This window comes from Argiope bruennichi, chromosome 8 (genome assembly GCF_947563725.1).
Source record: "Argiope bruennichi chromosome 8, qqArgBrue1.1, whole genome shotgun sequence".
Lineage (NCBI taxonomy): Eukaryota > Metazoa > Arthropoda > Arachnida > Araneae > Araneidae > Argiope > Argiope bruennichi.
Window position 1 is genome coordinate 39,456,443 of NC_079158.1, and position 21,763 is coordinate 39,478,205.

The 21,763-nt window shown below is 26.2% G+C and overlaps 1 protein-coding gene across 1 annotated transcript in view; it reads right to left on the bottom strand.

The window, feature by feature from the left end:
• Positions 1–823: 823 nt before the first annotated feature.
• LOC129981163 (zinc finger FYVE domain-containing protein 26-like) overlaps positions 824–21,763 on the bottom strand; it is a 70,190-nt gene continuing 49,250 nt past the window's right edge. The window contains exons 28-43 of the mRNA XM_056091878.1: positions 21,578–21,702; positions 19,970–20,034; positions 16,156–16,319; positions 15,268–15,428; positions 13,423–13,599; positions 13,179–13,344; positions 12,579–12,674; positions 12,423–12,482; positions 10,330–10,476; positions 8,540–8,737; positions 8,243–8,451; positions 5,279–5,450; positions 5,105–5,164; positions 3,394–3,564; positions 2,658–2,708; positions 824–1,100 (exon numbers count right to left, since the gene is read on the bottom strand). Of these exons, the coding sequence (XP_055947853.1) occupies positions 903–1,100; positions 2,658–2,708; positions 3,394–3,564; positions 5,105–5,164; positions 5,279–5,450; positions 8,243–8,451; positions 8,540–8,737; positions 10,330–10,476; positions 12,423–12,482; positions 12,579–12,674; positions 13,179–13,344; positions 13,423–13,599; positions 15,268–15,428; positions 16,156–16,319; positions 19,970–20,034; positions 21,578–21,702 (2,220 nt within the window). The 3' untranslated portion in view covers positions 824–902. The remainder of the gene's footprint in view (positions 1,101–2,657; positions 2,709–3,393; positions 3,565–5,104; positions 5,165–5,278; positions 5,451–8,242; positions 8,452–8,539; positions 8,738–10,329; positions 10,477–12,422; positions 12,483–12,578; positions 12,675–13,178; positions 13,345–13,422; positions 13,600–15,267; positions 15,429–16,155; positions 16,320–19,969; positions 20,035–21,577; positions 21,703–21,763) is intronic.

Consider the following 21,763-nt stretch of genomic DNA (forward strand, 5'->3'; position numbering starts at 1 on the left):
TTATGCCAACCTACATAAATTCATACAAAGATTGATAAATTTGGTGGGAAGCATACTTCCCACGGCCCCAGAAAGGGTTAAAATGTGAGGATTCGTCAAAATCTCGAGTTCTATTTTTTTGCCGATTACTGTACTTTCTCTATATAACGTATACGAGGAAATAAAAATGAAAGCTAAAAATGGAAGCTTTCCGATATATGCTGTTTAAATAACAATAGACAGTTTACCATATGTTCCGACCTGTCACTGTGCTGCCCTCTTGCGGCAAAGGGAAAAACACTTCAGTGTATCGTGCAGTGTGAGCGAGTGTGTGTGCGGTAGCAGGGCAGCGCCTGCTAAGCAATGATGACCAGAATAAAAGGAAAAAGAGTCCAAATTTATTCTTGTGTTGTGATTTTTTAATAATGTGATAGCTATCGACATAAATTTAGTGCATGTGTAATCACCATGCAATTCTTGATTATAATTAACAAGTACTCAAACTATCATGAAACAGTAATATAATGTGTATTCAGTATTCTCAATAAATATAATCTTTAAACTATAAAACGCTCAAAAATATATTTGACATTTATTATGGCATCCAATTGCACTATAAAACATAATTACACAATATACAATATAATCAAATACAAAAATTTACACAAGTAACAAATGACTGGCATTAGATACTCCATTATGTACATTGTCTATAAGAATTAGGCACACACATATTGTCTTTTAAAAGAAAAATCATAATAACAATTTTTCAAGTAAAAAGATTTGTACATTCTATTATCACTCATTAAAATACAACAATAGTTTTTCACACTAATAAGGCACGTTTTTAGTTAAAACATTTTTTTTTTTTTTTTTTTTTTTTTTTTTGTCTCTACAAAATACATCAATATATCACATACACACTACTGGAAAGAAGCTGCTTCTTTCGTTTTTAGTTTCATAGATCTAGTTTCTAACCATTTTTTACAGATAGATTGAATGGATTCTTGTCCACATTGTTCAGCTGCTATCATGATACGTCGTACATCCAGAGCGCTGTTCAGTTTAATGGCTAATAAGTAGGCTGATTTCAACTTGCCACACATTAAGTAAGCATTTATCTGAAAATATGCATAAAATAAATAAATAAATATTTTACTATTTGATCATAATGTTAATAGACCGAGATACTAAATGACTAAAATTCATGCAAAATACTGTACTAGTCATGTTTTTGGATCAAGAGCTGCCAAATGAAACAAATAGTTACTTCTCAAATGACAGGTACTCAAATAATAAAAGCTCTTCCAAAATTTCAATGAAAAATTAATCAAAATGTCAATGCTTTTTCTTCAATGGCTTTGAAGAATAAAACTGTTCAAAAAGTGATTTCACACAACTTTAAAAAAACAGCTTTCCAATGATATTTAAATATTATGTCTCATATTTTGTTTTATATTTTATTGTTTCATGTTTTATATGTTTTTTTTAAAGTTTATATTATATATTTTATTTTCACACAATTTTCTTCTCTAATTTTTATAAATACTTCAAAATGTTTTTTAATATATTTTATGGCATTATTTCTTATTAATTTAGATACTGAATTATTTAATTCACAGTTACACGAACTGTGACAATATTAGATGCATTTTTAAATGCATAATTAAAAGTTATTAAAACTACATAATAAAAAAAGACAAAAAAATTATCATGACACAATATCTTATATACAATTTTTCAACTAGAGATTCAAATCTTCTTTAATCCATATACAAAGGATGCACAAAAATGAATCTGTTGATAAAGATTTGGTACTAAAAACAATAATCAAATTATACAAAAAAATAAAATCCTACAGGATTTTATTGTGAAATTTTTTACATGAAAAAAGCTTTGGTACAATTATGAATGCCTTCAATTATATGAAACAACATCATATTACTAATTTTCATAAAAGAATTAGTTTCATTAAAATAAAAATTTATCAATGAAATGTAAAAATTCTGAAATAATTTCTTTTATCAGTTTACACCATATAGCCAACTTAACAATGACCATTCAGTGCTAAATAGAAGTTTATTTGCATATTCAAAAAAAAAAAAATTAATGATTGAATCTAACATCTAGCACTGAAAATATTACAAAAACCAGTTAGAATTCACTCATCACTTATTTGTATTATCATTACTAATGAATTTATGATGACCAAAAACTTTTTATTTAAAAGTCTTAATAACACACAGAATAAAAAAATCATGTATTACACAATTTATTTCAATCAGGAATGGAATTTTCATTAGATAATTGCAGAGTATATCTCAAAGCTTAAGTCTTTTTTAATAAATCAATGGAGAATATAATAAGAAAATGCAATTATATAATTCATAGTCATAGCATGAAATTTTAATTATTAGCAAAAAATCAATAAAGTATAACCTTATTTCAAATAAAAATTAAATTAGAGGTTAAAAAGGAATTTAGAATTTTAGAGAACCGCTCTTTTAAATAGCAGGTAGTAAATAGATTAATGGTTAGCATTTAAAAGAGATCTTAACATTAAAAAGGCATCATACTTCAATTGTTATTGTAAAGGAGATAAAATTGGGAAAAATATATAAAAAACGAAAGTGGTAATCATAACAAACTAATCAAATATAAGCAGCAATCAGTCTTACCTTATTTGATTCACTAGTAAGCATTCTTATAATTTCTTCAACCTCACCACCCTATTAAAATATGGAAATAAAGCAAGCAATTAAACAAGTAATAAATTCAGTACACACATTTAAAATAATGTTTGCAAAATTACATAATATAAAGATGATATTTTGAAAATATTTTGATAAAATAATATGACAAGATAGAAAGGCTATTAGAAAGACTAAATAGTTATTTCTCTTTGACATTTTTATAGCACATTTATTTCAATGAATAAGCATAAAAATTTTAGGTCTAATTTGGCTAGGATATATATATTTGAAAAACTCTAACTGCCTGCAAAAATTATTCATAACATTATCAGCTTATCTTATTATAAATAAAACAATGTACATGCAATTCAGTATTTCCAATACCTGAATAACAAAAATAGAATTTAAAGAAAAAATATTTCCTTTAAAGATTAAAAAAACTAAAATTTTAATCTTATTTTTTAAAATTTAAATGTTTACATTCAAAATTTTAACTTTAATTTTACACTTTAAAATTTAAAATTTTCACATTTTACAGAAAAGATATATATAATCTTCAAGATGAAATGTTAATCATTATTATTAAACAGAATCAAAATTTCATAATACAGCAAAGTAGCTCAAAACATATTTTATAAAATTTTATAAAAAGGAGCAATTACAAAATTTTTTTAAGAAATTGCTTACTCTATTATAAAACCAAATTAAAAGACTGTATTACCTGGGCATGTACAGCAGAAACACATTCTAATATTACATCATCCACTCGTACCATTTTAAAGAATACACATTTTACACAAGCCAAATAATGAGGAATTTGATACTTCTGCTTTATTTTTACCAAATCTCTCCCAACTTTGCATAAAATCTCCTGGGCATTCAAATTAAAAGTCTAGAAAATATATTTTCAAAAAAAAAAAAATCTATATAAATTTCCAGTAGTAAATTAATATGTGCAAGCAAAGAAAAAAAAAGGAAATAAAACTAGATTAAAATGGAAAACAGAATCATTTTTACACACAAACAAACAGAAATTGATGAGATGGGGAAGTTTGAAAAAAAAAAAAATGATTTTTTTTTTCATTCAAAATTATGAGGCCCATACACAAGTAGACCTCAAACTGCTTCAAAATGGCATGTTATGTTAATTAAAGTAAGCTAAATAAAGAAATGACTTCATGAATTTCAACAAAAAACTACATTATTTGATATTGAGTGTTTTATTCAAGACTCAAATTATTGTCACAGAATTCTACTGAGTACTTTTACATAAATTTCCAAAAACTTTCATTTTAAGAATATTTTTTATAATGCATCAGATGAGTGCAGAAAGGATATGCCAGAAAATTTGTTAGTGCTCTATAGGTCAGACCATTTGACGAAGAGCAACCAAATTAGATGCAAATATACTTTGAAGAGTTGTGATGAGCAACTTGGGGGGGGGGGGATTTTTTTAAATTTTAATTAGAATTTTAATAAATTAAAAAATAAAAAAGATTTTGGCATTTTTTTTACAATAATTTCTAAAAATATTACTACACGCAATTGATTTCCAAACCATTTCAAAGTTTTAAAAACTTTTTAATCAAACCTATTTAATAGTCAAACAAACCTTTTTTGAATTTTGGCACTTTTTTAACTTAATTTTTAACAATAAATTACATTGTTACCCTGAAATTTCAAATATTAGTACTGTTGTTTCACCAAATATTTAATTGCATGATTTTCTTTCATTTTTGAAAGCCAAGGTAGATAGATTCAGCTCAATATCTGTGTAGTTACATAACGAATAAAAAAAAATTAAAATACAGTGCTGCAAAAGTTAGAAGATAGATGAACAAGACGATTATATTTTTAATTGGTCTATAACCTTATGGAATATTTTTAATTATGCTATAACCCTATGGTCAAAACGTATGCGAGATGCGATAAAATAGCACAGCTTTAATGTTTATGATAATTTGAGGCTCACAAATAGTTTGTTAATGGAATTGTGGCTATAAAGTGATGTCTGAGAAATTTAATTGAAATTAAATGCAATCAATATCCTTAGCGAACAGCTATTCGTCTATATGTGCATACTAAACTAAACTCACAACACAACAGCCCATGTGGGCCAAGGCCAACAGTGCCCATATCTGTTTTCTTGACTGAGGGGTGCAAGACATATGTCCCGGTTAGGTGGTCAGCTTAATGTGGAACCACCACTGTTTATTTCCCAAGGGTTTATATTCCAGCTTACTTAGTCCTCAGTTTATCAACCCACTCAAGGGATGAAAGGTTGAGTCGACCTTGCCCTGCCCGAGATCGCACCTCAGACCTGTGTGTTGAGATCAAGAAGTTCTACCACTATGACACCAGGCTATATGTGCATACAGATAGCTTATATATGTTATCTGAATTTGGAAAAAATAGCATTTATAAAAAATTACCTTTAAAATTTTGATTGCGAGTTCAAATCCATCATCAACATTCACAGCATTAATAAGCACCTGAAAAGAAAAAAAAAAGAGAAACCATAATTTTCACATATTTTTAATTTGAAATTATTTACATATTTATTTATTTGAATTATTTATGCATATTTTACATGAAATATACTTTACCATTGAAACCACTGCACTTTTCATCTGAGCATTTCCAAAGAGTGTGGGAGGACATTTAGATTTGTCCTCCGAACGCAAATCTCCTTCATACAAGAAGCTGTGATTACTCTGAGATTCACATAATTTGAGAAATTTGGCAACTTCTTCTTGAAGGGTAATAAGTTGAATATAGCTGGGGGGAAAAAATTCTGAGATGAATAGAAGAATCTTAGAAATCAAAATTGTTTGTTATTTATGAAATATAATTTTCTCCCTTAAAAAAAGTTTTAAAACTTTAATAAAAAACCACATTTGTTAAATATTTTTTAATGGAAGATTATTAAAAAATTTTACAAAAGGATTACAGAAAAAGGAGCAAGCAAAATATTAAATCCATAAAATGCACAATATGATTTTAACTTTGAAAAGCTCAATGCTTTAACATAAGAAAAAAAATTCTACCTATACTAAACATAGTGTGTATATATTTTTCATGGGGCAATTATTACAGTCATTGACATAACAACCAGAAATAGCAAAAATATAAATAAGTTTTTTAAAAAAATTGTTGCATAGATTATTCTTAGGAGAATCACAGAAAAAAAAAGGAAAACAAAATATTAAAAGGAGACTTTGTAATTAAGTGATAATTAATTTTTCCAAAATTGATGTTCAATGTTTTTGCCTTTTTTATGAATTTAATTGCATTAATGTTTTATTTTAGTATGGACCTCATAATTTTGAATCATGGTCAGATGACGAGGATGACATATGAGCTCCAACCTCCTCTCCAAATTTTCAAGACAAAATAGCTCATTATTTGCAGGAAACTGTACATTAAGCTTTGAATCTATAAGTTATTCAGCATCAAAACTAGTGGATCATATTGAGAAATTGTAGCATTTGTTAAAAATATGTAAAACAAAAGTCTTTTACAAATAAAATTCATAAAAAAAAAAAAGCTAAATTACTTGATAATCTTAATTTAATAATGCAATAGTGTTAGAAATATATAATTACAAAAATAATGAACAAAATATTTAATATGATTTAATAGCTGGAGAATTTTGTATTATGTTAAGATTTTGATCAATTTTGGTAATGTTAAAATTTAAATAAATCAAAGTGCATAGAAACTGTAAAATATAATATAATGAAATCTATAACAAATAAATATAAGATTTCAGTATTATTTATAATTATTATTATAAATATTAATATATTTGTAATATTAAATATTATAAATATTATTTATTGCATTTATATTAAAAACTTAATGTAAAAATGTTTTGGAATGATCAAAAGATATCAAAGTGAGACAGTATATTTGTTTTTATATTCTTGACTTGAAATAATTATTATTATTTTTAAAAAAAATCCCAAATTATTTTGGATTTTAAATTTCTGCACAGAATTATTCTACTAATGCTAAATACAGGTGGTTATCAAAATAACAGAAACGCCGTAGATTTATAAAGACTCAATATGGTGTAAGAAGGCCTTTGGCATGTCACACAACTTGGATTTGCCTAGAAATCGATTCATACAAGTGTTGAATGGTATTTAGAGGAACCATTTGTACCATTCTACCAGGAGATATTGTAAAAGTTCTGGGGAGATGCTGGTGGGGGATATTGATTCTGTATTGAACACTCTAAAATAGACCATAACAGCTCAATTATATTGAGGTGCGGTGACTGAGCATGCCAAGGCAGTATTATCATCCTGGAAATTTCCATCTCCTGCAGGAAACACAGTTTGCATCATAGGATGGGCCTGGTCAGTTAAAATTTATCTATACTTCTCCCCAATAATCCTTCCTTTCAGGGTTATGATTGGTCCAGCAGAAAACCACGACATGGATGCCCATATCATCGCAGATCCACCTCCATGCTTGACAGTTGGAAGGAGACAATCACAATCATACCCTTGTGCAAGTGTTCTCCAAACGTACATCCATCTGTTGTAGGAAATAGTGTGAAACACGATTCATCAAACCGTATTACTTTCTTCCACTTATCAAGTTGTTCACTTTTTAGACATTACAATCCACTTCAATACCTGTCTCTCTTTCACTGAGCTTCTCTTTCCGCCCACTATTTTGCTTTGCGGAGCTTGTTTGCCGCGCTGTGTGTATGCTACCATCACATACTGTATCACTGTATCAGGTATTACACTGTATCATGATGTAGACATCTCTAGAAAAGCCTAAAAAGTTGAGATGTTTCAGTCACACTTGCTCCAGCTAGACGGGCTCCTACAATTCGGGTTCTGAAAATCTGAGAGATCTAACATTTTACACTTTTGAAATAAATCCAAGAATTACAAAACTTTAATAAAGCTAACACATACTACCAGAATATAAACATTGCTATTTATATAAAAAAAAACCTGGTGACTATTATTATATTTTAATACTTACAAAGCAAATTGAAAAATGTCACTTTTATTCACAGATGTTTCCATTATTTTGATAACCACCTGTATATTATCAATGTTAAGCATCATTATTCAAGTTTTAATAAATTATAATCTCTTTGAACATTATGATTTAAAAAAGAAAATAACAGATGAAAAATTGAGATGAATATACATAAATATAATGAAAAAGTAATGGAATTCTATAGTAATCAGGCAAAGATGGAATGCTCCATTTATAGGAAGAATCAAACAATTTTTATCCCATTACCAATAATGTATCTCATTAGCTGCAGCAATCACAAACTGCCTTATCTTCTACCTGCTAACTTGCACAAGGTTTTACATCCCTTCAAGTAAGATAGATTGGTGTGGGAATTTATAATTTAAAAAAAAAACTATTTTATTAATTTCATATAGTTAATATTTACAAGGGTAAAAAAAAAAAGATGTTAGTGATATTAATTTCAAAAGTTTAGAATAAATTATAAATATGTGCATCCAAATATAAATTATTTATAGAACAGGTAACAAAAATTATAAATTAAATAATAAAACTTCTCAAACCTTTCTACTTCTTGGTCAGATAGTTTCTTAATGTTCTTCCTTTTTTTCCAATGTTCAGTATCACCAACAGTGCCTTTACTATAAGACAAATATTTATGATAATTCTTCTTCGCATTATGCAAGTGATGGTGACGTTCAAACAGAGCCTTATAACATGGAGCTGGTGCGAGGTAAAAATTTATGGAACTTTTAGCAGCACGGACAAAATCCTATAAAAAAATTAGAAATATAATAAAGAAATTACACAAAAAACTTTAAGGGGTGGTGAAAAATGCATTAAATTAATATAATCCTAACCTCCATAAACACCTGAATCTCATACAAGACAATTGAGAACCTGAAACGTTCCAGATATCGGCATGTAGCAAAAAGATAAGAAGACCAAACTGTCATTGATGGATCAGTATTTAATATTAGTTGCTTCAGGGATGTTATCTGTGCATTTTTGAGGCAAGGCATAAAAAGTGCTTCAATAAATACATCTGAATCACATTTCTGCAACAACAAAAAAAAAATATTTCAACAAATAATGCTTTATAAATAAATCAATAGAAAAAAAGATATTTTTAAAACATATACTGTGCATTTGTGATAATGCCACTTCCATGAAAATGCTATATATATATATATATATATATATATATATATATATATATATATATATATATATATATATATATATATATATAAATTAACATCTATGATTTTGAAAAAGTTTTATAATTTATTTAGTATTTAACTAGCAGGTGCCATCAAATGAGGAAAAACAGAGTTTTTTTAACTGAGTATTTTTTTTTAAGTTTTCATTTTTTTATGACACACATAATAAATGAAGAATTCAAGAGCCCAATTTAAATTCTTTCAACTTATTTGAATTATTTTTAGAATAAAGAAATCAAATAATTGATTAATTAGTGAAATAACTAATCTTATTTTCACTATTAACTAATATTTTCACTATTTTCTTAGGAACAGAAGACACTAATATTTTCTCACCCTAGTTTTTCTTATTTAGTTCTTTAGCTAAATATTATTAAGAATTCTACAAATTGGATTCTTTGCTGGGTTTTTGGCGATTTGGCGACAGATTTTGGGATATATGTGGTGACTTGCAGCCCTGAAATTACTATGTTTTTCTGGAACTTTCTGAGAGACATAAAAGCCAGCTTTCAACTTCCAATGAGGCAGAATTGCTGTTGTGTTTTCACTGTTTAAAGTTGGTACACAATTGTAGTTGATTCTGATTGTGATGGTAATGTTGAATTTGGTTGAGAATATAAGCTGAGTTGCTCTGTAGCAGCTTCAGTTTTTAACATGCTCTCTGTATGAGCTAGTGTGTCATAGTTGTAGTCAGTCTATTGAAGCCTATATTAATTTTAGTTTGATAACTGTAAATATCTGAAAATAACTACTTCAAATAAATTTCTCTTTGCACCATCTTTATTAAAATGTATTCAATCCCCAAGCCTGTTCGAAATGTAACAATATTTAATTAAATAACAGGAAAAAATTAATTACTCTCATAAATATTCTTATATATTTTACTTTTACAAAAGAATTAGCTTTAAAACTAGTCATATTTATTTTAAAAGTAAATAAATATATTTAGACAGAATTTGACTGCTTATTCATTATTTATTGTTTCATTCATTTACTCTTCTTTTAGGCTTTACATAATTATTTTCTAATAAAATAATTTTTATAAATATATTACCTTTCTAATTCTTAACTGAAGGAAACTTGGATTCAAAAAGAGAGGTATTTAACTTAAGATTTATTTGATTTATTTGGATTTGGTATATTTTGCTAATAGAATTCATTTGAAAAATATATCTAAAATGTAATTTTATATTAAAAAAAACTAATAAATATTAAAACTAAATGCATCCTCTGAATAAAAAAAAACAGAAACTGATGCGTAACAACATTTTTAATAAATTAATTTTTAAAGTAATACACAAATTTGCAGTTGTACCTATAATTTAAAATGACTCATCTGGTAATAGAAGTGTTCCTGTTTCAAATCTAATTTCTTACAATTAACTTATATGCTATATTATATGACAATGAATAATTTTAAAACTTACCATTTGTATTATATATTCCATAGCTTCACTAAATAATCCATGCCTATGATAAAACTCTACAGTATTAAAATGGGTACCATACACTTTGAGGTAATAGAGACATTCCTTTTTAATCATTTCATTCAGAGGCGAAATTTCTGTTTCAAACTGGAATAAATGAAATATAAAAAGTGAATGAACTACAAATGCAAATTGCTGATTTGAATTAAATCTAGATATTTCTCTCTAGCATACAAAGAATATGAAATTTTAAAATAAATCAAATTTATAGTAACCAAATCATATTAATGATAAATTAATTAAATTAATGGGAAAATATTCATAAAATTCATCATTATGAAATTACAGTCACACACACACACATAATCGCATACACATCAGGTATCACAAAAAATGATAATTATTATATTACAGGAAGATATAGCCAGCTAAATAGGCTACTACCCCATTAACAATATCTCAGATATGTTCATTAATTTTAAAAAATTAAAGAAGAAAATCTCATACGCACACTGGCAGAATGATTAACCCTTATCAGACACAAGATTTTTATATATGATACAGCACTTTTATATATGATACAGCACTGTTATGAAGTGAGAGAGGACATACATTTGTTAAGGGCTGAGAAATAAAATAAAAAAAATATTATTTGCAGTTCAAACTTCAGATGCAAATATGCAGCACCATAAGAAATTTTGTCACTTATAGTGGAATATTCTGCATTAATGATGTTCACAAATAAACAAATGAAAAATAATTACTAAAATCAGTTTGAAACAAATAGTGGTCACAAGAAATCAAACACAGGTTAGGAATTTAAAAAAGCTGAATTTTTTTAAAATAATGATTTCTGTCAAACATAAACATCTAAAAGAAAATTAAGTATGACTAAATGAATAAGAAATAAACAAAAAAAAAAGTGCTAAAGATATTAAAAATATTAAAGAATAATTAAATAAAACAAAATTAATCAGAACTCAAGAATAATAAAATTCAATCTTGAAAACATTGAAATTCTATTCCAAAACGTTTTCGGGGAAAAGCAAATACAAAAAATAGTGTTGAAAGAAATTATTAGCAGATATCAGTTCTTTATCATTTTCTACAATCTGACATAAAAGATGAAATAAAATTTAAATAATTGCAATCCCATAACTATATAATATACCCTCATAAACATTTCCAGGTTCTAAATAATAAAAACATAGTGAAAACATTCTACATTCGTATTTATTATACACACAAATAAAAAAAACATATACTAAACAGAATACAGATGCTATAAATATACAAGTTGGTTACACAACAAAAGATTGTTGCCTTCTTCATGAGATTTTCATAAATTTTCTATGCTTTTATCAAAAATTACAACACAATGAAATGGTTATTTTTAATTAAAATCTCAACAAAATCTAAACTATTTGAATTTGTACAGATATCAGATATGGACATGAAAAAATTAATATATACATGAATGCAAAACCAATTCATATATACATGAATGCAAAACCAATTAATATATGCATGAATGCAAAACATTAAATGTTACCAATGTAAATGGAGACTATAATTCTTTTTCTTCCATCAGTACAATAGGTTTAATTTAAAACCCAAAGTATTTCATCTTCTCTGCCCTATCCCTCTCCCTCCCATACTTCAAGACAGATATCCATTTTTAAAAAAAGGATGTTTCTTAAACAAATAGCACTTTTAAAAAGTATTTATCACCTTTTTAAAGAAAATATTTTTTAGAAACTGAATGTATAAAAAGATATATCAATAGGAAAGCTACAATAAGAGAAATTGATTATTAAACTGAAATCAAAATTGTTCAATGCTTGTTTACTGAAGGAATATTTAAACTATTGATCAGAAAATTGTAATACATTATTGTATAGATATGTTTTTCTTACAAAACAGATGCCAAATTACAATCACTTCCTTTTTATTTACCTATCTAATTAAAATATTAGTCTCATACTAAATGATATACATAATGTCGAAAATAAAACAGCTGAATTAATACATTTAAACTAAAAAAATTTTAATGTGGGAAATAATTTTTTATAAGAATAAAATTTTTGATGTACCTGTGTAATGCCCATTTTTATGTTCCTCAAGGCTGACAATGATTTAAAAATATCTGCAGCCTATAAGTAAAAAGATTCAAATCAATAATTTCATATTTTTAATAACTAGAGATCAAATAATCAAGGGAAAAATATTCTAATAATAAATTAATTTACCTTTTCTGTTCCTGGATACTTTGAATTTTCTAGAACTTTCAAAATTTTATTTAGCAATGGATTTTCTTTAGTACGATCGTTTTTGTCATTTATTACCTGTTGAAATAAGAAACAGCTTTACCATATATACATTTAACATTAATATTTCATACACATATTTAAATTACAATCTCTTCATTCATTAGTTATAACTTATCACAATGCTTTTGTAATGGATGAGGTTATAAATCTTTAGAAGTAATTTCTGTTAAAGCTTGATAACAATCTTTAATCAACAAATTGAAATATATAAATACATATCAAAGCAAAATTAAATAAATTCTAATTAGCAATTTTAACAAATCAAATCACAAGAAATATTGAATACACAAAACAAAAAAATGGTAATTAAATATAAGAATAAAATAATTTTTTTTTTTGTAACAAACAACTACATGCACAACTTCATAAAAAGGAAATTAAAATCCATTATATACTGCCAATAAATTATAGTTTATTAGTAGATTTAAGTGACAGACTCTTGTTTTTAATCCAACAAATTAAAAATGACTGGTGTTGTTGTTATTTTTTTTGCCAATATTTATTAAAATATGTACAAACCTTGAGACACTGTTGGAATTTCTGCCTAGCAGTAGACCAATCTCCAGCTTTTAAACAAAATAACCCCCACGTTGACCATACACCTGTTTTATCTAAATTAAATTTTGTTGATATTTCCAAAGCCAAGTACATTCTTTCTTCTTCTAGCAATTTATCACGTAGTTTCCTACAAATAATAATAAAATAATTAGAATAGAGGTTTAAAAAATCAATTTTCTATTTTAAGGTTGTTATTGTTTTTTACCTAACAGTATCACTGTTTGTCAGAGCTTCTCTTGGTATGAGATGTCTGCAGTTAGCATTCACTAGTAAATTTATAACATCTGCATGTTGAAAATATAAGCCGGCTAAAGCTTCACTTTCAGTATCCTGAACTTGATGGCATTTCATTTTGGCATTTAATAACAAGGATTTCATCATGCTATAATAAAACATACTTATATAATATCAATATATTTCAGACATTTTCCAATGTTTTTGCAAAATAGGATACAGCACAAAATTATGATATAGAAAAATATTTTGAACTTCATAATAAGTTACTAACACACTTTTCTAAAATATTTGTGACAGTTAACCAGAATTTTAAAACAATATGATTTATTACACAATTACAATTTGAAATCAGGTTTATAATAATAATACAAATCAGAAATAAATTACAAATATATTTTTTTAAATATGTTTTTAATTATTTTAAAAAATCTAAAACCTAAAATAATTAATTCCACAGATATTTGTCAATCATTCAATGCTATAAAACTAAAAAATTTTTTTAAAAATTCAGTATTAGAAAAAAAAATTTCAGACCCCACCTATCCATTCAAATACAATTCTCTATCACAACCAAATGTCTCGAAAACATCTTTATTTAAAAATTAGTTCTTCAAGGTTATATTATATTCATTATTTCAGATTAACTAAAGGGAAAGCACACCAATTAAGAAGAGTCATTGAGATCTTGATTTCCCACTACTAAACAGAAATAAAAGCTATGTAATAGGACAATGAATTTCAGCTTTTAATTTTTTTTTAATTTAACCATTACTCAATCAAAAAAATGGCTGGGAAAATAATGAGCATAAATTAATGTTAAAGATAAATTCATATGTGAACAAGAGCTAAAATAATCAAAAGATAATCATCCAAGCACCCTATGCGAGTTCAAATTATAAAATCAAATTTTTTAAATACTCTTCTACAATGACTTTTTTCACTTTTTACAGCAAAAATCACTTTTATCATGATTTATAATTTTTTTCCCGGCTTCAAAATTTATAATATAAAATTAGGATGGTGAAAGAACATTAACTTATCACAGTAAATATAATAAAACATATTTCATGCTGATATGATTGAATAATTTGTTTTAAATTTGACGAATAAAAGTATTTCATAAAAAAATTTTGAAGGAAGTTTGAATTTCTTTTGATAATATGCCATTAGATGCTTGAAAATGCATCACATCAATGATAAATTCTTCTATGCTATCAATAAATATTTTAATACAAACTTCAATTGTAAAATTTACTTTCATAGATGTAATTTTTTAATACTTTTACTACACTGACAACAAAAATTATTTATGAGATGATATAGAAAATCACTTCTTAAACTATTAGTTAGAAGTCCAAACAGAGAGTTAAGTAGAGCAAATTTCAGATTATAAAATTCCCAATTTCAATTTCTTTTAAATATTCATAAGCAAAAACTTATCAGAAAATTATCAAGAATCTACAAATTTCAATAAAACTTCATCAATAGCTTTTTTAAATTAAACCTTTCCACTTTATTGTCAGTTAATGCGACAACATATAGATTATTTTTCAATTTGGTTGTGATTTGGTCCAATTTGATGTTCTTTAGTTTGAAAAATTAATTTGAAGTGATAAAATGTCTGCTTTAAAACAAAATTAAAAATTGAGAAAGCTCAAGAAACATTATCAGAGAATGACCATTACAACAAATAAATTTTATTGTAACTAAAGATTCTTTTTTATGATAAAACAGATAAATTTCTTTCTTTTCTTAAACATCCACTGAATTTCCATAATTATATTATTTTCAATTAAAAAAAACTATAACTCACTTAATTATCAAACCATAATCAACTTCTAATGGCAGTTTTCCAGAACGCTTCATCTTTATTTTCCCTAATAAACGATCACTGAGATTCATCAAAAATTGAGCACATCTTTTGTCATCATTGTGCAATTTTAATATTGAATAACACAAAGAAATACTTGGGGTCTGAAAGCAAACATTTGAATAAAGTTTACAAAGGTATCTTTTAAACCAATGCTTACAGAAATAATTTTTTTAAAAAAGTGACAAGAATAAAAACTGATAAAAAAAATATTGCAAATTATAAGTAGACAATTCTTTTAATCAATAAGACACTTATGGTTTTTAGTAAAGTAGAAGATAGAATAAATGAACAACTGTAGAATGCAAATCAGGATATTTTTTTTTTAAGTCAATAATATTCTTAATAGCTTTAGAATCTTGAAAGTTGCTTTTATGATAATTGACATTTGAGTAGTATGTGAACGAAAATAAGTGCATCATGAGATAAATTGTTGCTAATGTTATTGAAAATTATCTACTAGCTTTCTAAATTATACTAGTTAAAAACATAGCAAAGGAAAAGTACAGGAACTTCTTTTAATTAGGCTTGTCATAATTTAAGCTATCAAACCACTTATTCAAAATGAAAAGAATATATACATATATATTCCCACTGTAAAATATTTAAAATATAGCTTTAAACCAAAGGTTATTTCATATCAGAAACATTGTTAAAAAGGGTATTTACCAAAACATAATAAAACTTTTAGAGTTACATGTAACGCATACTAAGAATGATATTGACTTTTTAAAAATAAAAAAAATAAAAATTAGTCAGAAAATTGTAAAATATAGTCTATCAATTATTTTTAATAAAAAAAATTTCAAGTACATAGTCAAAATTGCATACCTGATCATATGAAAATTCGTTTCTCACAGATGCATTCTGTTCACTGTCTGAAGACAACACCCACCTAAATGCCTGCTGATTAATTTGCATATAGCTAGATCTTCTTCGCAAACCTAGGCTGTCTGACATATATGGTGAATTGCGTGGGCTTGATGAATAATGCACTGTAAAATTTAAGTAATCAATTGACAGAATTCAAATTCAAAACGTAAAAGTATTGAAATGACACAGTGTGTATAATACATATATATAAACATATTTTAGCAGTTGTGTGACCAAATCAAAGAAACTTTTGAAATTTTTAACTTTGATTTACTTTATTACAGGAGAAATTTTAGGTACAAGAAGCAATGAATAAAACTGAAGATTGTTTACATTCAGATACAAATGCAAAAGAGTCAGAAATTTTTCCTTTCAGTGGTTTTACAATGAGATTTTGATGGGGATTTCTTGTCAGTTTAGGAAAGGGAATCTTAGATATCTTTAAAAGAATGTTGTAAGCATTAAAGATTTTAGTCCCTTCACTCAGAGCATAAGACAATGCTAAGACCAGCAGTTTCACAGGGCTTGTGTAGAATTAATTAAATGAAAAGTAGGAATAAAATTAGGAAATAAGAGAACACTTTAGAATAAAGTTAATATGTGCTGAATTCAGATAAAAATTAGGAAATTAATTAGGATTTAAATTAGATTAAGAAATATATTACACACACTTTTAAATATATATATATATAAATTTTATAATTTCTTATTCATCACTGTGTGTATGTAATTGTGATGATAATGCAAATTTCTAATAAGGCACATGAAGTAGCTGCTTAGGACTACTGGACCAAGGCAACATGATTAAATATATGCTATTAGCCTAATAGTCAACAAATAAATTTGTAAAAAAAAATCAAATTCCATGAATTATACAATAATGAGATGACAGTTTAAAATGAGCACATCGTGTGGTATGGCAGCAATAAAGAAATGGAGTGAGTTGTGACTGCAAAGTTCGCTTATATCTGAGGAGCAGAAGTTGTAACATAGTTCTGTAAAGCAGAAAGATAGGTTTTTTTTTTAACTGATATGACAATAAATAATGTTGGCTGAAGTTTGCAATCTTTTTGGTAAATTAGTGGACTGGATCCACCCACAATAAAGAATAAAAATTCCCATGAGGATGGAAAAGAAGCATTTAAGCCATGTAAACAGAATGCAAATTAAAGGTTGGTTCAACTTCTGGTTTGTGCTTCCTGCATAATGCAGTGTTGGAAATTGTGGGTGATGAGAGCTGGACAATATAAACTGTCCTGCAATTTGGCAGGTATTGTTAATATGAGAAAACTTAGTTTGATGGATAAAACAAGTTAAATAATTAAGATGAAAAATATAACATCTAATTCAAAAGAATTATTTATTGGGAACATTTGGATATTATATAAGTAGGAATAATTAAGTAGGGTCCGAGTTTCAGTTTTCTGGAATGCCAGATGTTAGTGAGAAGAGGAGGTCAAGCTACACCTGAGTCTTGTTGAGGGCCTCTGAGTTCACAGAGGTTGAGGGCCAACCTCTGTGAACAAGAAAGCAGCTAGCAGAGAATGATAACTTCAAGAACACAACTGATTTGACATTGTGAGCCTATGGAGAAGGGGGAGGTGTCCGATTTCTCCAAAGAAACTGTTTAAGTCTGTAGAATTGGCAACTGACATAGCAGGATGGTAAATATCATATGAATTGGTCACAACAAATCCTGTTTTATAGATCTCTGCTCTGTAGTAATAGGATGACAGACTGTATCCAAATATAGGAAAATCCTGTGACACTCATAAATCCCTTACTGAGACTTTCTTTGCATCGATATAACCAAGTTTGAACAATATTTCACTTTATTTCCAATAATAAATAGACTTATTGTTCTTGCAGTCATTTAGATAAACATATGCTTCATCAAATATCGTAATGTGTTTATATTTATTTCCAATTAAATAATTTTAATACAAGGTTCTACAAACCTTTCGGCATGGAATAAAATGCATTTGCAAAAGCTTGCAAACAGTATGTTTCTTAGTATTTTTAAATAGTAAACCTTGGTTTATTATTTTATTTAATGTTGCAACAGATGATTAAGAATTTTATAAATAGTTTATACAATAGTACTTTTTACTGATATTCTTTTGAAGCCTTCTTTCCATATAGAAGTAATGATTGATTGTTTTTCCCTTTTCAATTAATAATAATCCTTATTTTACACTTGGAAATTTTAATACAATGTATTTCACAACATTTTTTAACTAAGAAAAGGGAATATTTCTATAGTAAAAAAGAAGTGAGTATGTGCATTTATTTAGTTTTAAAATGAAAGCTAATGGGAAAAGTCACTGCTAGAGAAAACTAATCATTAATAATTTTTAGATCCTCAAAACTATAAATGAGGCATATGAAATAAAATGCACGGACAAAAAAAAAAACTTTTAAAAAAAATCATTGTAAAAAAAATTAAGTAAGATGAATACAATTTGAAAATTAGGCTTTTAGTTCTCATCCAAATGAAATTTATTAATTAATCCATTCTCTATCATAATGAGAATTTGAGACAGTTCACGTCTAGTCTAAATCTTAGGTCCTTTGGAAATTTAGGACTAAATCTTTATCAGTTCTTAAATCTCATTAATAATTTTTATAACATATTTAAATTATCAATAATTTAATCCAATTTCCTTTCTTATGCTTCAACCTACTATAAACAATAAAAATTATTCTAACAGCATTCTTAACATCTAGACATGCTTTTTGGAAATTAAAAAATCTTATCTCATAGTTTTTACCAAACAGTATTTCACTCATATGTGCACACCAAGTACACATTTTTCAAGCATCTAATGTTACAAAAAGACAATTCATTGAAAACCAATCTATCTAAAAGACAGTTTACATAAATTCCAGGCATTGTTTGCTAAGTAGATATTCACTATTCAAAGAGAATTTCTTTGTTTCTCTTTTTCAACAGAATAACCTTTTTGTTGTCCAAAATTTGAAAATAATTTTTAAAAAAACAAAGGATTTATTTATGAAAAACTAATTTAACAATTAATTTTGAATGACACATTTCTTAATCTAAGTGTTTCTTTTTTTTTTCTACATTTTTTCCTTTTAAATACTAAAAAATCTGAAAGGAGATTTTGGCAAAAATTTCCAAGGCATAGCTCAAGCCCTAACGAAGAATGAAATACAAATAGCTTGAAGAAACACAACTTAATAAAGAGTAATAAAAATTGTACTACATCTACATCTTGGCAATTCTTAGGAATGCATTAGAGCCTCAATTTTGCCTTTCAACTTTAAAAAGAATAAAATGTTTTCTGAGACTAGCACTTTGAGTAACATGTTATTGAAAAGATTTCAATGATTAAAATAATTTACAGAAATTATATCAGCACTGAGAGTTATAAGCATTTTTGCAAGAAACAAAAAAAAATTCTAAAAATAATAAATATCATGTTATTATGTTTATTTTAACTGTACCATGAGATTTTTTTCTTCAAATAAAAATGAAAATAACTTCACCACACATATTTTTTAAGCTTATATTTATACTCTTTTTATTCTTCAGTCATAATTGCATAAATCTTTAATCAGAATGCAAAAAACATAATGGAACAAAATTAATAGTAAACTTGTATTTTTAATTAAAATTCAATAGCTTAGCAACTTCTTTACTTCAAGTGAAAAATATAACAAGTATTATATTTTGTAACAATAATGACATAAATAAGTACTTCACATCAATGCAATTAGATGTAAAAAAGAAATTTTTTTAAATACTTACTTGAAGATAAAACTTTGTATCTTTTTTCAAATGATGCTGTAGTAAGAGATATGCTACCAGTCATCCTTTAAAAAAGAAAAGAAAATTTTTAAATGCATTTTGACGAAGAAAAAAAACAAAAAACAGGCAATATAAACATAAAATACTGTTACTTTTTTCCTTTAAAAATAATTTTGTCTGAAGTTTCATTAAAAGAAAATTCAATTACATGATATCACTTTTATTAATTATATGATTGTAATTTCAACCATAAATATTTTGTCTAACACAATAATAATATAATAAACATAATAAAATTTCTATTCTATTTACTGCTTTTTAACAAGTAGTAATAAAATGTGATATATAATGGTTATAAATTTGATTAGTACAACTCAATGTCCATTCCACAGTCTTTCATGAGATTTAAAAGTCTAAAAAATTTGGCTGTATTCAGACACACACACACAAAGATTTTACATTTAAAGATATTTTAACTGATTGTGAACTATAAAAGCTTTGTTATATAAAATGAAGATGACAGAACATTTATTGGAAAGAAATTAAAAATTGATTATTTTAAGACATTTTACAAAAATTCAAATATTCAGGCAAGATTCTTAATATTTCTATAATATTTATCAAATGCTATTGACAATCCATCCTTATAGCAAATGAAAAATTTTCTAATTCCATAAATTTACTCTGATACCAACATGAGAACAATAATAATTAGATATCATTTGCAAACTTTTGTAGAATGAATGTTGTTACAGGCGAATAAACTTTTGTAAAGAATGCTCTAAAGTTTTACTATTACTGTAGACCTGCAGTTTGATGCTAATGTTATGAGAACATGAGTTAACTAGTAAAGATTTAAGAATGTGTTAAGTAATGCAAAAATATTTGAAAACATTATAAATTAAAATAATAAGTGACACAATTATTATTTAGCAATAGAAAATAATTTAATAACATTAAAAGCAATTATAGCCTGATGTTATATATCAATATCAGATGATAGATAAGAGTATTTAGACAAAACAACAGCAAAGATTGCCTGGCTTTTAAATGACTAATTAAATTATAAGAAAAGAAGAAAAAAAAAATTTCATGTTACAGGAATTTTATGAAATCAAAAGTTATCAAATACTTTAAATGCATTGTAATGTTATTTTAAATAGTTTAAACTACTCTTTGGGGGAAATAAAATCCATAACCAAAATGTATTTTAATAATATAAAGTATTATGTGTATTTTAATAATTTTGCCTGCATACTAAACCAAAATCAAACCAAATGTCCCAAAACTAATCTTTGTCAATATTTTGCACTCCATTATTTTTAACTCCAAATTTTTTTTTTAATTTAATTTCAATCCAAACGACTTTTACTTCAATACTAATTATGCAATACAAAAACAAAAACGTTGTAGTATTAGTTGATGATAAATTTGATGTACTTTTCACAATTATTATTTTAGCAATATAATGTTTTAACTAGAGTGATTGTTTTAAATAAGCTTAATTTTTCATGTTATTGACACCATAATGTTAGTAGCTAGTATACTTTTGATAGTAGTTCATGAAATTTTTTTTAAGTTCCAAAAGCAAGCGAAAAAAGTACATACCCATTGTAACAATCATCACAAACTCTAACTTTAACATTTCCATAACCTTCAACAATGAGAGCATGTTGGGAACAGTTGGCACATATAACACGGCCACAACGTCGACAGTGATGTTTTCTAGAAAACTAAAAGAATAGAAGAGGAATATATTATTACACACTAAAATGTATTTAATTTTGTAATCAA